This window comes from Abrus precatorius, unplaced genomic scaffold, assembly GCF_003935025.1.
Source record: "Abrus precatorius isolate BTA unplaced genomic scaffold, Abrus_2018 Scaffold11, whole genome shotgun sequence".
Classification (NCBI taxonomy): domain Eukaryota; kingdom Viridiplantae; phylum Streptophyta; class Magnoliopsida; order Fabales; family Fabaceae; genus Abrus; species Abrus precatorius.
Genome location: NW_020874303.1, coordinates 27,535,533 through 27,552,259, shown reverse-complemented (window position 1 = coordinate 27,552,259; position 16,727 = coordinate 27,535,533). Strand labels below are relative to the sequence as shown.

The 16,727-nt window shown below is 30.8% G+C and overlaps 2 protein-coding genes across 2 annotated transcripts; one reads left to right on the top strand and one right to left on the bottom strand.

The window, feature by feature from the left end:
* The first annotated feature begins 6,140 nt into the window (after nucleotides 1-6,140).
* On the top strand, nucleotides 6,141-10,575 carry LOC113854804 (enoyl-[acyl-carrier-protein] reductase, mitochondrial). Its single transcript, XM_027486039.1, has 8 exons — nucleotides 6,141-6,626; nucleotides 7,266-7,409; nucleotides 7,499-7,601; nucleotides 7,774-7,873; nucleotides 8,122-8,198; nucleotides 8,301-8,379; nucleotides 9,555-9,673; nucleotides 9,778-10,575. Exons 1-8 carry the CDS (start codon nucleotides 6,215-6,217, stop codon nucleotides 9,869-9,871), a joined length of 1,128 nt encoding a protein of 375 aa, XP_027341840.1. The 5' UTR covers nucleotides 6,141-6,214; the 3' UTR covers nucleotides 9,872-10,575.
* Nucleotides 10,576-11,171: 596 nt separating this feature from the next.
* LOC113854803 (uncharacterized protein YKR070W) lies at nucleotides 11,172-15,250 on the bottom strand. The gene is made up of 12 exons (XM_027486038.1): nucleotides 15,120-15,250; nucleotides 14,909-15,012; nucleotides 14,774-14,809; nucleotides 14,517-14,590; nucleotides 14,035-14,075; nucleotides 13,790-13,861; nucleotides 13,469-13,670; nucleotides 12,590-12,685; nucleotides 12,414-12,481; nucleotides 11,989-12,190; nucleotides 11,824-11,907; nucleotides 11,172-11,363 (listed from the first exon to the last, which is right to left on the bottom strand). The coding sequence occupies exons 1-12, from the start codon at nucleotides 15,221-15,223 to the stop codon at nucleotides 11,304-11,306; spliced, it is 1,143 nt and encodes a 380-aa protein (XP_027341839.1). The 5' UTR covers nucleotides 15,224-15,250; the 3' UTR covers nucleotides 11,172-11,303.
* Between the last annotated feature and the right edge of the window lie 1,477 nt (nucleotides 15,251-16,727).

Below are 16,727 nucleotides of genomic sequence, written 5' to 3'. Positions count from 1 at the left end.
ATTATTAACATTCTTTAAACGAAAATACAGTATTTTTTGAAATTAAAAAACAAATATAAATTATTTAAAAATAAGTTTTGACTTATACAATTATAATTTCTTCAAAAAAAATCTTATTCAAGCTCACATGCTATAATTAAAATTTTCAATCAATTTAATAATTTAATGATATCACACACATAGGTATGTAAAAGATTGATTATTGTCATTTTACTTTTTAAAAACATTTTTATTGTTAATATAATTATGAAATTATTGTATAATAATAATAAACACTGTAATGAAAATGTTCTTATGAAAAATAAGTTGGTTTTTATGAAAAATACTTTAGTATTTATATGTTGGTTTATGAAAATTATTAATTTTAATTTTCAGAACTGAAAATAATAATTAAACATTATATTTTTATTGTAAAATTATTTATTACCTTGAGATTTTTCAAATTATATATAAATGCTGTGTATTTTAATTTTGAAAAGTACTATTCCTAGATTCTTAAGTTTAAATTTAACGGTTAAGATTAATAAAATTGTTAATTTATTTATACATAAATAGTTTTTAAGAGAATTAAAAAATAATGATTTCATGAAAGTAATTGATAGTTAAAATTGAGATTACATGGTTTGTTTTAAGTACTTTTAGAATTTATTTTTAATCAACATGGCTCTAACTTTTCAAAGCTGTCATTTTTTTATTTGCAAATTAAGGGGGAAATGGTTATAAGAATAATCAAAAGTTGTTAATATTACAGTATTCATTTTTTTATTTAATAAAAATAAGACACATAGCATTCATAAACTTTTGCTAAAGAACTAGAGACAAATGATTCCATTCCACGTAACATACATGTATTGTATATAATTTGTCTTCACCGAAAACGAAAACGCAAACAAAAACCAAATAACTAATCCATCTTGCTTTATTCTAGGCCGTCCCACAAACCAAGTGCGCAAACGTCTAATCAGTTAACACTAATAAGGACATGGTCACGACCATTAAAACAAAATTAACGATTTTCTTTAATATAATAAAAAATTAACTTTAGAAAACATAATTTAAATAATGTTAAATATTAGAATTTTTAATAAAAATTCTTATTTTTGTTATTCTTAACACATGACACCGAACATGTATTAAAAAAAAGTAAAATAAAATACAACTTTATTTTCTCTGTTTACTTGAGTATTTTTTTTACGTATTTTATAAACTAAGATATTATATATATTGTCTTTAAAATATGAATCATAATTAACATTCTTATTTATTTATTAGGAAGATGCATAAAAATAAAAATAAAATAAGAAGATTCAAAATTATTCAGTAAAATAAAGAGGTCGGTGCACCAAAAACAAAGGAGAATGAGAAATCTAGAAAGTTCCGCAGTTTACATTAGCCACAAAGGTGTGACTTAAAATTAGGGAAAACAATGATGGAGCATGATTAGGAAAAGGTTGTTTAATTGTATCCACACTTATCAGGACAACAAAGCAAACAATATTGCGTGACTAATATGAACTTTTTTATTTTAAGACAAGAAATTTATAGAGTAAAGTAGGTTTTCGTTAGCGGGGAGGGAGAAAGAGACATACAAAAATAAGGAACCTGAACTTTGTCATATCTTTTTATATATTGTTTTAATGTTTTTATATAAAATAAACATCTCATGAAAACACATGTTCTTGCTTTTTTAAACATGCAGAATTTAATAATTATAAATTTATAAATTTACAAAAAATAAAAAATTTAAAAATGTTCGAAGAATGTAGATTAGTGGTTAGTTGATCGTGATGACTGTTTTATCTGGTATTGCGATGTGACGATAGTTGTTAAAAGACACAGAAGGTGACAAGATCGTACACGTCACTAAAGTTTAGCCTTTTCAAGTTTGGATGATACCAAGGGATATGAATGAATAAAAGTGTTGTTTTTTTGTTTTTTTCTTTTGTTGATTTAGTTAGTAAAATAATTTACAAATAAATAACATAGACCAACGGATGACTAGTTTAAGTGCTACATTTAAAAATTAAATAAAAATTTGAAATAAAAATTGTATTTAAGTGCTACATTTATTAGTCATTGCTAGTTACTTGGTTCCATAACATCGCAAACAATTATAGATACTTTTTACTGTTATAAATTTGTTATTAAAATTATAATTATGTAAAAAAATTAATATAAAAATATTTATGATAATGTATTTAAATTAAAAAATATATATTATCAGTATAAAATTGAAAAGTCATGCAAACGTGGAAAAAAATTGTTTTAACGTTAATCGAAGCATCTGTAGAACTAAAGAAAACAAGGGCACGCTATATGAGTTTGTGTTCAGTAATGAGTATTAGTATTTTGGTAGTTCTTATTTCACCCACCAAGAAATACCCTAATTCCTAAGTAAGGGGCAGCACCTTTAGGGCTCCTAAAATGGCTTCCCCAGAAAAATATTTAAATCCATTAAATTTTATGTCAGATTTTGGGTGACAATTGATTTCATCTTCATACCCCAAACTTTTGACAATAAATTAAAGGACACGATATAAATTTAGATTTAGTTAATTTTATATCTATAATTTAAAATTGATTTAATGTCACAAAATTTAATATATTGATAATATTTAAATATTATAATTTTTAATAGAATATTATATATTATTTTTTATTATGTATCTTTGAGCATACTTTTAAAAAATATGTTTAATATTTTATCTATTTTTTATTGATACTTTAGTTTTTTTTTATTGTTATTTTATAAAATAATGAATAATTATCTCGTTCTTTTGCCTTTAAGAATTAATGTTTGTTTGGTAAAAGACAATAAATAGGTAAAATACTAATTACTAATAGTGAAAGATATAATATAAAACCAAGTAACATTTTTTTTATATATAAAATTTAAGTATTTGTAAATGATTTTAAACGTTAATGAAAAAAAATCAAGATTTAAACAATAAGCAATAATATGTAAACATTTATTAAAATTTTTAAATTACTTGTATATTTTTATTCAAATAAAAAAATAAAATTTGTATTTGTTTTTTTAAAGAGTAATGCTCATCAAATGTGTCAATAAAAAAGTTTTGTTTAGTGTGATCTCTTCTTCGTTTCTGCATCCTCGTTCACAACAACAAAATTGTTGGTGATAAAAATAGTGTGTTTGTGAAGATAATTCATAATTGAAGTTAATTTATACACCAGTAGAGTAAAAGATAAAATAGTGTGCAAATGACGTAGATATATTATTATATTGGATTCAGACGTAAGTAACCCACAACAAAGATATCATGCTATGATCCAATCTGACATGATTGTAAAAGTTTATAAATTCTCTTACAATGAGAAAAACTTAACACACGTGTTGATTTCTATGTAACTGGAGGATATCTACGGCCAAAAAAATTATTAAAATAAATTAAAATGTTAATTAAAATACTAAAATCCTTAAAATATTACATATAAAATGTTGTCCTTCTGAAACGCTATTCAATATAAATCACTCCCACGAAAGTGACAATAGTGCATAGTTGGGTACAGAAGCCAAAACTTGAAACTTTTTGGCTATGTAGCATGTTGGGGGAACGGATTCTCCACCATCGTTTAAAAGATAGAGCCAAGTTGACGACGATAAGTTTGACTAAAAGAAGTGCCTGCGCACCATGAACAACGCCACATTGTTGAAGATGACCTAATTTATTATTCATTTTCTTTATGTCCTCCCTGTGGTGTTCCCCTCAGCTATATACTAGCTAGAGCAAATTGTGCATGTCAACTTGCTGGAATCCAACAATTCATGTTTTTTTTTTATATATATAAAAATTAACACCTTTTGAAGTTAAAATTTTAAAAAGTTTATTAAAAAAATATTTATTATCTTAAAATCTATTTTAATGTTTTCAATACATTTTTTAGACACACATTAAAAATTATATATATATTAGAGAGCTATAACATAGTGAGACTGAAACCAATACTACTTATCATTAAACAATGAGAAATTAAGAACGCGCATGCCCTCGAGCCTTGACAACAATCAATGTCCTACACTGCCATGGAAAATAAAGAAATAAGTGTTTATGACATCTGGCACTAAGCTGTAAGGTGCTAAAGACACCAAAGAAGTTTGGCCTGAAGCTTAGGATCACTAAGTAGGTATCAATCTAAATGATCTCCTAATCTGTCCTCAAGTAGGTAAACATGGCTCGGTAATGATCTCATTAAGATTTTTTATTTTGTCATATTAATAAAAAAAGTTATCACTAGTTCATAATAAAATAAAATAAAATAAAATGATCACAAATGATTTACCATTATTTGTACAAAATCTATTAATTTCATTCTCGTCTTTTCACTTATAAAAAAATATAATAAATTTTGTAAATGATACATTTTTATAAAAAAATATAAAATTTAATAAACTGATACTATTTAATACTATATTTTTAATAAAAAATAATTTTTATTATGTGTTTTCAAAAATATTTTTTAAAACTTCAAAGACTAAAATAAAAAATTTTATAAAGTTAAAGATTAAATTAATTAACGTTTATAATTTTAAATACTAAAATAAATATTTTCGTAATAATTGTTTTTTGATAGATGTCTCCTATGAAGTTCCAGCGTAATTCGTTGGTCTGCAACTGCAACCATTTAAAGTGGATCATTGGGACTGTTTCAGTTTGCGCGTTAGGGTTAAGGGACTTTATGGCAATACCCAAAAAGCATTAAAAAAAATATTGATTTTAACCGCTAAAATCAAGTGGTTTTATATACTTAGATTTTGTATTGATAAATTTTTAGAGAAGTTTTTATAAAAAAAAAATAGTATAATAATTTAATTCTTTTCTTTCTGTCTTCACCATCTTCGTTTAGTCCAAACTTCTTTTTTTCTTCTAAAATCTCGAATAAAACATAAAATATTAACCCCCAATGTAACAACTAGGACATTGGATTACACACAGACAGCATTGCAGCCAACAATAACTGGTACACATTTATACTGTATTTACATCCTAACATGAAAAATATTATTAGTACGTAAGATGCAATAATATCCAAAGTATAGCCACCAACAGACTATTTTAGCAATCTAGAACTAGAACAAACATCCAAGCTTCTTCCTGGGCAAGGCTTGATCGATACAAAGAAGAAGCTACAGGCATAGGCAGTTACTGAAATGATGACCAAAAGTTAACAACCTATTTCTATAAAGAACCATGGCAGGTTGCGTCAGACACTGAATATCCGTCGAACAATTGTGTCATATTGAAACAAAGTAAACATAATGTTATTCTACTCATTCGCGATTATGTGACTGAGTTAGCAAACAATTAAAAAAATAAAAAAAGAGCATTTCGGACATGATTTCCCACCTTTCATGATGTAGGATGCACCAGCACACTAGCGAAAAACGATAAGGTACATGGTACCCTTGTCAGGGAGAATCTAGAAACTTTACGAGATAAAATCATGTGAACATCTAATTCTAAAGGATTTGCTCTACATATTGTTTATTGTCTATAATAGTAAATTCAAAACGATGGCAAACTTTTGCTTACTCCAACAGTAATTTGCTTTCTCAAAAGTTTTTATCTATCATAAATTCTTCCCAAACTGCATTTGAGAACAGTTCCCAAATTTACATGCAAAAAAGATACACAACATATTTCAATGATCATCACGTAAGGAAACTCTTCTCTTTCTTCAGATTAAAACACACTACAACATATTTCAATGTGCCAACAATATATTCTGTATACTTTATAATTTAAATAATTTTCTTCCAATTTATATTTTATATTTATCCTAAATTAGTTATACACAAATCTTTGAAAACTTTAAATCATATTTAATGTGTATTTTTTATAATCACCTACGCCTACAATATACTTCTGTTAGTTCAAAACAGAACACGTTTTACGGCCCCAAGCCTGAAAAGCCCGGTAAAAAAGATTTGGGCTGAAAGAAAATAAATTCCCATTACAAAAATGTGGTAAAAGAATGAAAATACCGAATTTTTTGTGTAAATTTAATGTGGGCCATTGTACAAAAAGTACACGGGCTGTATATTTGTGAGATAGAAATATCCAAATCCAGGCCCAACATTTCCAAGGACTAGAATACCCTGTCGTATCTAACGACGTCGTTCCCAACATCAAGCAGTTTCCGTCTCTGAGGAGGAACATAAGCGAAAAAGAACGATCGAGACACGGTGTGAGCGATGGCAACGTTGCGATCATTGGGTGTGATCGCACCGCGTTTGTCGTTCAGCTGCAAGCGGAGGTTAGTTTACGGTGGCGGCGGTCAATTAATAAGCACACGAGCGTTCTCTTCCTCCGTCGTGTCGCCGCCTTCGAAGGCTGTGGTGTACGAGGTGCATGGGGAACCTGACAAGGTGACTAGATTGGTGGATGTCGAAGCGGTTGAAGTGAAAGAGAAGGAAGTGTGTGTGAAGATGTTGGCTGCTCCTATCAATCCCTCTGATATCAATAGGATACAAGGCGTGTATCCTGTGCGGCCACAACCACCTGCAGTCGGTGGCTATGAAGGCGTTGGAGAGGTTCACTCTGTGGGTTCTTTGGTTACCTCTCTCTCTCCCGGTGATTGGGTCATTCCCTCTCCACCCTCTTTCGGTGCCTCTCTCTCTCTTATCATTATTATTATTATTTGCTATACTCTCTTTTATCATTATTAATTTCATTTTTTTTAACCTGTAAAATGTTCCATTAAATTCTATATTTTTTAATTAAAATTGATTATATATAACTTTTTATCCCATTTAACTGTTAACCATTATTATTATTATTATTACTACAATGTTACCAAGGAATAAGAAATCAATAAATCACAAATGGTTTTTTTAACTTATGTTCTTGAGTATATAATAAGAATGTGTATTAATAGGAAAATATACTGAATACTTTTAATTAGTTTAAAAGTATGAATATGAACTTGAGATAATAAATACTTTTATTTTTAATTTAAAAATAATTTTGGCTCCTTAATATGTGTTTTAGGTCATACGTTAAAAATTATTATTTTTTATTTCTTAACACATGTCTCTAGAAACTCAATAGAAAAACTAAATTAATGAATAATATTTTTAATAAAAATTATAATATTTAATTTTTTAATACATTAAATTATATTACATTCTTTAGTTTTTAATAAAATCTTAAAATATATTGGCTTTTATTACGTGCCTTGGATACACTTATAGAAGAGCAGTTATTATTATTACTTGGAAAACTGATTTTTTTGGCGGGGCACAGGGACATGGCAGACGTACATTGTGAAGGATGAGAATGTTTGGCACAAAATAGACAAGGGTGTGCCTATGGAGTATGCTGCTACCATTACTGTTAATCCCTTGACGGCTCTACTCATGCTTGAAGACTGCGTTACTTTGAACTCTGGTACTACCCTTTGCTGAATTTTCTTTTTTCGGTTTTGGGGAAAGGGTGTTAGTGGGTGGATTAGAATTTGTAATTGTGGGTATCAACAGGAGATGCTATTGTGCAAAATGGGGCTACCAGCATGGTTGGACAGTGTGTCATTCAGCTTGCAAAAGCTCGTGGCATTCACAGCATTAATATTATAAGGGACAGGTGCTTGTGCTTATTTGAACATTCTTTGGAAGTTTTGTTGCTAGCTTCTACGTATTGTTTTAGATTATGGCTTGTTCATTATATGATTAGCATCCCGTTTTTCCTTTCCTTTAAGAAGAATAATAAATTTATGAAGAATCTTAGTTTTGCATTGCAAATACTTTTGCTGCAGGCCTGGGATTGATGAAGTAAAAGAAAGGCTCAAGAATTTGGGTGCTGATGAAGTTTTCACTGAAAACAAATTGGAAGTAAAGAATGTCAAGAGTCTCCTGGTATACCTTGACTTATTATTTGGTCTATGCTGAGATAGATGTCAGTTTTTTGGATGAATGTTTATGATAGTCCTTGGTTAAGCAGTTAGGAAGTTTGTTTTAGATGTGATTTTATCTTTTATTATGGGGAATTTTGCACTTGCCTTCATGAGATGCTGAGGAAGCTGACAAATAAACAACGTTGCTTTGAAGAATTATTATTTATATCGAATTCAAGTTACTTATTTTGCATCCAATTGACACGGTAGGGTGGTATACCTGAACCTGCACTGGGATTTAACTGTGTTGGTGGCAATGCTGCTTCTCTGGTTCTCAAATTTTTGAGGTATGACATGAAATATTGGGTGAAGGCTTTTAGAGTGGCAACATTCTCTTCTGTTACTTTACATCTTTATTATGAAGATTCATAAAAGTTTGTGCCTTGCAGACAGGGAGGAACTATGTTGACATATGGTGGAATGTCTAAAAAACCTGTCTCTGTATCAACATCATCCTTCATATTTAAGGTCAGGCAGCAACTTCTGATCATTGTCTTCCCTCTCATAATTATGCAGCATAGTTTTTGTTGTTAAAATCTTGAAATACCTTGGTTGACAACGATTCACATGAAGCATAAAGATAATCAATTATAGATATATAAAGTTGAATCATATCAAAATTTCCATGAGAGTTGGTAATTGTCTGACTGAGGAGTTTGCATCTTCCACTGGTATACCTGAAAGGGCACCAGTTAGAACTTGGAAGTGAGAAGGTTTCAACTTTCATGTTAAGAAGTTAATGTGATAACTAAAGCTCTCTGTAAAATTTATGATATATGATATTCTGCCAGAATGTGCTGAAGTTGGGAATAAATGATAATACTAGTGAAGTAATCCAGGGCCAGGCCTCTTATCCTGGATTTCTTGAAAGGTTAACAGAGATCAACCTTGGGCTAGGGAGGCTTAACCTCAATAAATATTTGTGAGTTCATGAACTTTCGAATAGGTCCATATTTTTAACTTATTAACTTTCCCAAACAAGATGTAACCTACCAGTATAACGAGAGTGTGAATATGAATTTTAGTTGTGTGCAACTTCTCTCCAGAGGTCCCAGGCCATAAAAGTCATCTTTGTAAACATGGCTATTCATCCACTGGATACTTCTTCATTTGTTTGAGTGATGTAAAAAGACTGTTAAGATTCATTTTAATTGAAGCTCTGGAAACAACTTTAAGACATAATTCTAGAGTTGCCCTTTTGTGATGGGATTCTGTACTAGTGCGGTATTGCTTATTGAAAAATTAATGAAATATAGATATCAAGATGCCCAGATGTTTGCATGATTGGGTGAAAATGAGTTTTTAATTTACCAAACAAATCTGCACTTGTCTGCTTGGATGACTAAATAGTGTTTTTTTTTTTTTTAAAATAATAGAATCAGATAAGTATTGAAATGAGGATTTCAGAATATCTATACCCTTGGTTTAAAACGGCATTTCCATAATGTATGATCAATCAAATTAGAAAATGAATGGAGAAATAGCCAGAAAAATTATTCATGTGGACCCAGAACCTTGGGAATGAGATTCCTTAATTTCATACCATATACATATTTGTGGTGTAACCTTTCAGATGTCATGTGTATAGCATATTGATCAAGTTAATTAAAATGTAACCATAGTCTAGAACCACATATTTGCAGGATCTTTCCTTGAGGGGATTCTGGTTGCAGAAGTGGTTGAGCACAGATAAAGCTGAAGAGAGCAGAAGAATGATAGACAGACTTTTAAGTCTTGTACAAGATGGAAAGTTAAAATACAAGTATGTATTCTATTCAAGTACGGTCAAATAATTCTTGAATATGAATACCCGCATTCTCATTCATTTAACATACCAATTTCATATAATGTTCGTTCTGTTTGCAGGATGGAATTGGCTCCCTTCGACGATTTCAACACTGCATTGGATAAAGCTCTAGGAAAACTCGGGAGCCAACCTAAGCAAGTGATCAAATTCTAAATGTGTGGGTGCTCATACTAATTTCTTTTGGATAAAAAATTGTTCTGAGTTTTAAGAATTATTCAAAAAGAGCAAAAGAATAACAAAACAAAATGAAATTTATTTAATCACACTAATTAAGTAACCAAGAATGTACTTAATTCTTCTCACAAAACCGTTCGGTCTCATCGGATGCTTGCAGTTGCAGGTTCTGATGAGTATTTTCAAGTTCAGAGGAAGTGGTGTATGTTTTGGTTATGCATTCATGTATATATATAGACAAATTCCTAAGTAACTGCTAATAATTGCTAAACCATCTTAAAATTCAAATATTCAGACGGCCATAACCGTCTTTTGCCCAGCTTCAGTCAGGATATTCCTTCAATTCTAAATCAATTTTCAGTCTCCAAAGAATCTTTTAGTCTTCAGATAGTGGTATTTTTATCTTTTGCTCAAGTATTACCTTTTTTTTATCACTTGTCGATCTGCACATATTCGCTCGCTTTATTTTCCTTTCAAAACTTGGCTCGATAATCTCTATCGTCCTCTTCAATAGTTCCTTATCGAAATTAGTCTTCGATCCTTTCTTGACTCAATTATACTAGGAGTGGATTAAGATTTTAGCAAGTGTTGGTTTTTATTTTTTATTTTTGTGGAGGGGGGGTCCTGTACTTTAACTGGATTTTCTATCTAATCTTACTGTCAATATCTGTTATATTTTAGAACCCCATTTTTATAGGACACGAATACCTAGTAATATTCAAATAAATTATTCCTAGTAATCCATTCTGCAGTTTTAGGCACGGTACGCACATTAAAATCAAATTCTAGCTTCCGTGCTCAAGGGCTTGTTTGTTTTATAATTAAGAAATTAATTTATACACATTTTGAATTATATTTAACTAGCCAATCAGTTTGTATGAAATTTTGTAATGTATCCATATATATTTCATAAACTTGCATAATTTCATTTTTTATTCATACTTTTATTTACGTGTGCATGCTAATGATATCATTAATTGTTTCAGGCGTAAAAATTATTGATATAAATTATATTTCTCCTTACGATCTTTCTTATTCGTAATTAGAAATCAAAACTGATATTGAACGAATTTAGTTGTATATTGACAATGTCAAACCTTGTTAGTTGATTCCTAACTTTTTTTTATAGTAAAATCTCGTCCAATATTGAAATGAAGTTACTAGCTCAAGAAAGTGCAGCTAAACTAATGCTTAGAAAAAGCAACTAAAAGCTCTCAATCTATCAGAAATACGGACAAACCAGCCAATGAGAAAAAAGAGTTTCACCCAGGGTATCATGATATAACTTGTATGCGCTTTAAATGAACGGCTGATTAGGCCACAAATTATTACATTCTTCTGGTGATATCACAGAATCACCTATGACTTTCAAATGTCATCTTAAAGAATCAAAGCATTTCAATGTAAAGACCTATGAAACGCATTCCTTTGCCAATATGTAGTCCACAGCTTCTTCTACAGTGTCAACCACCTGCAAAAGCTAAGTTGTTTTGTAATCCCCACAAGGTATTATTTTACTTAAGAATGGCAACGTTAGACGCAAAAGCTGCGTCATAATCTTGAACACAATCCCTTAAAAACAAGTACTCTCTACAAGTGTTATAATCACGGTCCTCCATCCTTTTTCAAAATGTGTAAAACCCCAATACCCAAAATAAAAAACAGCAGTAGTAGTGGTAACAAAATTAAAATCCTGTTCATCCTGGTTTTTTACTGTATGTCTAACTCACGATTGCTACCCATCTTAGTTTTGATCGGGCTACCAATAATTCCCATTGTGGCACTAACAACGGAAGGAAAAATTGCCTTTCTGTGTATCTTACGGTTCCAAATATCCATGACCACCGCATTCCAAAAAAGACTTAGGAAGTGTTAGAGGAAAAAAGGTACAAGTATTTATGAGATTTTACTGGAGGAACATAAAGAATTACCAGATCTGCTGCAAATTTGTCATGATTTTCCTTCCCCTTGAAAACCCCAGTTCTTGTGAGAATAGAAAACCAAGGATGCCCAGTCTGAAATGCAATAAATAGCACCATTTATCAGCAGATAACTTTACTTATCAAACTTGTGAAATCTAACTCCAAGAGACATACCTGTCGTGCACCTCTGATATCAACTGCAGGATTATCTCCTATCATGTAAAGTGTTTTAAAATATGGAGCATTATTACGACTTATATCATAGAAATCGTTATAAAGCGATGCCACAAGTTTCTGTAACACGATTTCTGCATTCTTGAAGACAGATGGATACGGTTTGCCAAAACATGTATATTCCAAGGAATGAGGGTGAATCCTGCACATGGTGCATTTAATGGTTATAGATACATGAAGGTTCTCAAGAATCTAAATATGAATTAAATCAGCATCCATATCATTAAACTAATTTGGCTTCAGTTTTGATATTATTCTTGAATAGTTTCTCTTGTTGCATAAGTGTATGCATATATTGAAGTATTCAATTTAAAGGAACTAAAGTAGAAAAGACCCATTAACAGTTAATTAATAGGCAGTCTTACCTATTGAAGATGGATTCTAATGCAATCCTGAAAGCTCCCATGCCCAAACGTTCGGAAGGAAACTTAGTCTACCTTTTGTGGACCTTGTCAGTAAGTATAGTAGTATAGAATTTTAAAAGGGTTCCATATAATCTGTGTCTTTCTGCAAGACTTAACCATAGAAAACATCAACCAACCTGGTATTCAAGGTCATCATTTGCAAAATATATATGCGGTTGTGGTCCAACATTCCTTCCAGGAAGGCCTCCTGTTTTTAAGATGTCACAGAGAACCTGAATGAAAAGCATTGGTCATTCACAGATCCATCAATTCAATGCAGGAAAAACAAATCAAATCTTAGAGCTTCTAAAATCCCAAAGAAGTAGAGATGTATTTTTATTTGTTCTTACCTCTCAGAAACACAAACCAAGTCGTAATTTAAATATGATAAAACTAAAACTAGTAAAGTTGTCAGCAGCTTGAAAGTCAAGTGTCAAACTTAGTCGTTTGCTTCTTTTAATTTTGGATCCTAGTAGAATGCAAGTATATATTGTAGAGTTTACTTTTCTTGTGTCTCTTCTTTTGGTTTTCTTCATTTCATTTCTTTTTCATTTCTTTTGATCTAGCTATGAAGTAAAGACAAAACCATGGCCCATGAATAGCCCAAATACAGACCACGGTCAATTACTTTTCCAAGAAATGACCGTGTGTACATGACATCATATCGAAGGTGCTAAAATCTAAAGCATAAATGTATTTTAGCACTAGCTCATTTTTCTCGACTGAACATCCCCAAAGAGTATGGCTTTGAGGCCTGAACCACCAGATAGGCAAAAACAAAAGTCAAAAGCATGAGCAGTTTAGTAGTGTTGTTTAATTTTACATATAAATCATGCTTTGTGAGGAAAAAATAAAAGTCCAATGCTTACAATTTAAAATGCTTGATCATATTATTGCTTTCCTAACCCGTGGGATTAAAATAAGCCATGTAATTTTTGTAACCTGTACCTCCCTCACAAAATGTGTAGGAAAGATAAAAGGAAGACCAGTCCATAAGGATCAGTGACAAAATTAACCTGTATGTCCCTGCTCCAATCAACAGGGTCACTAACTACAAATGCTGCTTGAACCCTATTAGAGAAGACATCGTTCCTTGGAACACTCTCGTTAAACTTTGAATTCTGTGTAGCAGCACACTTGGTTGTCCATTTCTTGTACGGAGCCAGTGGATCAATGTTTTCAAAGCATGATGCATATTCATCAATTGAAAGAGCATATCTGAAAAGACAAATATCAACAATAACATAATGATTACTGATTAGACATTGAATGACATTGAATTGCTTATTCAACATTTTCACAAAATATCAGACGAACCAGTTATCTTAAAACCTTACTTAAAACCATATTCAGACATCACAGCGGCAGGTTCCCCTTTTCCCACAGCAACAATGAGATCGTTCTCAAATCTGTGAAGTGAAAATTCCAAGATAAATATAATGTGACAAAATAGCCTAAATGCCCTGAAGTGCATATTAACCTTATTGGCTTCAGCATGTAATACTCATGCGCAACCTGACCAGAAGATCGTTTCAGGATTTAATACTCATATGCAACCAGATCAGAAGATGCACACACATACCTGTTGGCCAATTGTTTAAATGTTGAATGGCCCTGTAAAACCTGCACAACGATCAGATTTGATTACGGGAAGAGCATCTGCAATTTCAATACAATTTAGAGCAACAATGTGAAAAGGCAATCACTTGGGATTATTGAGAGACACATGCAGGGGAGAAAAACACACACACACACGTATACAGATTACTGCATATTTCCAAAATCAATAATTCTAAACCCTTCAAATCAATCCTCCTAAACACTAAAAGCAGAAAGGATCAAATGTTTTTGACAAATGCTAACTTCTAAGAAATCAAAAGAGAAAAAAAAAAGTATTAAAAATGTATTAATACATACCTACCATGATTTCTAACAAAAACATCTTTTTTTTTTTTCTTTAACCACTCCCCCCAGGGCACCGATAAATAAGAATGATATTTTATGTTCTTCAGATATTAAATGCATCTAGTTTTTGCAGAACATGGAGAAACCCTTCCAACACACCTGCGAAGGTGAAACGTGTATACCCAAAAGTTGACTAAGCTCAGAGGCTCTTTTAGCTTCAGGAAAGCCACCACCTGTTTCAAAGATAAAATTAACATTAAAACGCATAATTTAAAAACAATATTTTTATGAGGCCGGTCATTCAAATGAGTCATTAATTAAACCACACTCTTATAATAAGAAATTTTCAAAAATCCGTCCGTGCATATAAACAGTGGTAAACAAAACAAATAAAACTACAGTAACGACTCACTCACCATTAGTGAGAAAAACGTAAGGGATTGTCAGTTTACCTGACAACAAAAACAGATCAACAAATTCAGAAGTCCGTAACGGTGAATAAGAAATGGTGGAAACGGAAACAGCGTTTTTTTTTTTTTTTTTTAGTTTACCATCGTCGTCGTATAATTTTCTCAGTGCTCCCGGAGAACCACCGACGGGGGTGTTACCGAGCAAAACGACACCGTCGATGTCGAACGCAATGCCGAATGAAGGCCTGCTAGCGTAACATCAGTTAACGGATTCGAAACGATAAGCTTATGAGCGAAATGAAACAATGCATAAAGAGAATGAGGAATATGAGAGATTTTAAGAATAACGAACCGTTCCGATCGCTGAGAAAATAAGCGTGGAAGTATATGGGAAAATGCAATTGGCTTTGTCGTTTGGCTCTGCCGCGAAGCTTTGGTTAGGAGATGGAAGCTCATTGTTACGGTGTTTTTCCTTTTCACAACTTCAGAATCAGAGGTGAATGCGAGAGCATAAGCCTTTTTTCCAATGCTAGGTGGTTGCTTTTGTGTCCAACGGGCCGGCTTTGGGCCTAGGAAATCTCTTTCCCTTGGGACGAAGGGTTAGGAAACTTAGAAGATAAATCAGAATTAGATTCATGGGCTTAGTCTGGCCTAAAAACAAGATTCATGGGCTTTCCATAAAGTGTAAGGTAAAATCCACTTTAAATTTTGGTGGACCCAAAAAATATCAGCTTTAAAATTGTAACTTATTTGTGGAATTTTAGTCCTCAAGTTAGTTATTTAGGTAGAATAAGTCTGCCAATAGAATAAAATTTATATAACTTGAAAATATTAAAAATTATTAAGTTTAATTTTAATACTTTATTACCTGACCATTCTACAAAAATCAAAATATATAACTTTTTATAATGCCAATTAATTAAAATAGTACAATAAATATAATTTTAAAACTAATTAATATAAAAGTCAATATTTTTTTCAATACCGTAATTTCTGATTAGATATCAATAAAAATTTATTTACGTCTCTGTCCCTGTCTCTCTCTCTCTCTCTGTAACATAGATGTTCACAAGAGAAGAGGTAAAAAAATCAATATTCAAAATTATAACTTTATCAGTTGATCCGACACTAGCAGAATTTGTTCGCCGTACAAAAAAATATATTCTTTGTAGTACATTTAAAAATAGTATCTTACAACTTTGTCTTTTTAAGAAAACTTATTTTAATAACTTTGCGCGGCTGGCCTAATAACAGTTTAGAAATTTTGAAAAAAGATAATTCAAATAACATACTAAAACTATAATTACTTTTTTAAAATGCCTTTTTATAATGTTAGATACGTAAAATCTTGCTAAATTGTTATAGTTAATTTTGTTTATTGTTTTCAATCGATATCTATTTATAATCTGTTGAGACACTGTTGATGTTAGGCAATATTTTATTGATGTTAATTTTTCAAAAAATAATTCACATAGAAATAGTATGAATTTTAAGTATTATAAAGGCAATGGATAATTAACATTTAGAACAATTTATGTTTTAGTAATGTTTTTATCTCAATATTATAATATTAAATATAAGAAATAAACAATAAAAATGAAAAGAATAAAAAATAAGTCAAATAATGAGATAGATATATTAATTACTGATTAAGAAAAGGAAACACAATACGGTGAAATATAAATTATTTTAATAAAATATATTATTTTTATGTGTTTTTATTCATAAATATTGAATGTCTCAAATATAAATTTTAGTTGCCTTATGGTCACTAATTAGTGTGATTAAGCAAATGTCTGAATGTGCTGTAAGTTAAAAAAATGTTTAACTTCATCTTCTCAGTATCAATTCTCTTGTACACAGTATATAGTAACATAGAGACCCCCCATTTATCTCATCCGTAATTCAAATTTTATTTATATACAATAATACATGTAACATGAATACATCCCATAATTCA

Excerpts from the sequence above, each read along its gene's own strand:
- LOC113854803 (XM_027486038.1), bottom strand. The coding sequence starts at position 15,223 with ATGAGCTTCCATCTCCTAACCAAAGCTTCGCGGCAGAGCCAAACGACA. Across the intron at positions 14,076-14,516 it reads TACACGTTTCACCTTCGCAG|GTTTTACAGGGCCATTCAAC; the intron begins GTGTGTTGGAAG and ends ATCGTTGTGCAG. Across the intron at positions 12,191-12,413 it reads TTAGAATCCATCTTCAATAG|GATTCACCCTCATTCCTTGG; the intron begins GTAAGACTGCCT and ends CACCATGTGCAG.
- LOC113854804 (XM_027486039.1), top strand. The coding sequence starts at position 6,215 with ATGGCAACGTTGCGATCATTGGGTGTGATCGCACCGCGTTTGTCGTTC. Across the intron at positions 7,602-7,773 it reads ATTAATATTATAAGGGACAG|GCCTGGGATTGATGAAGTAA; the intron begins GTGCTTGTGCTT and ends CTTTTGCTGCAG. Across the intron at positions 8,380-9,554 it reads CATCATCCTTCATATTTAAG|GATCTTTCCTTGAGGGGATT; the intron begins GTCAGGCAGCAA and ends ACATATTTGCAG.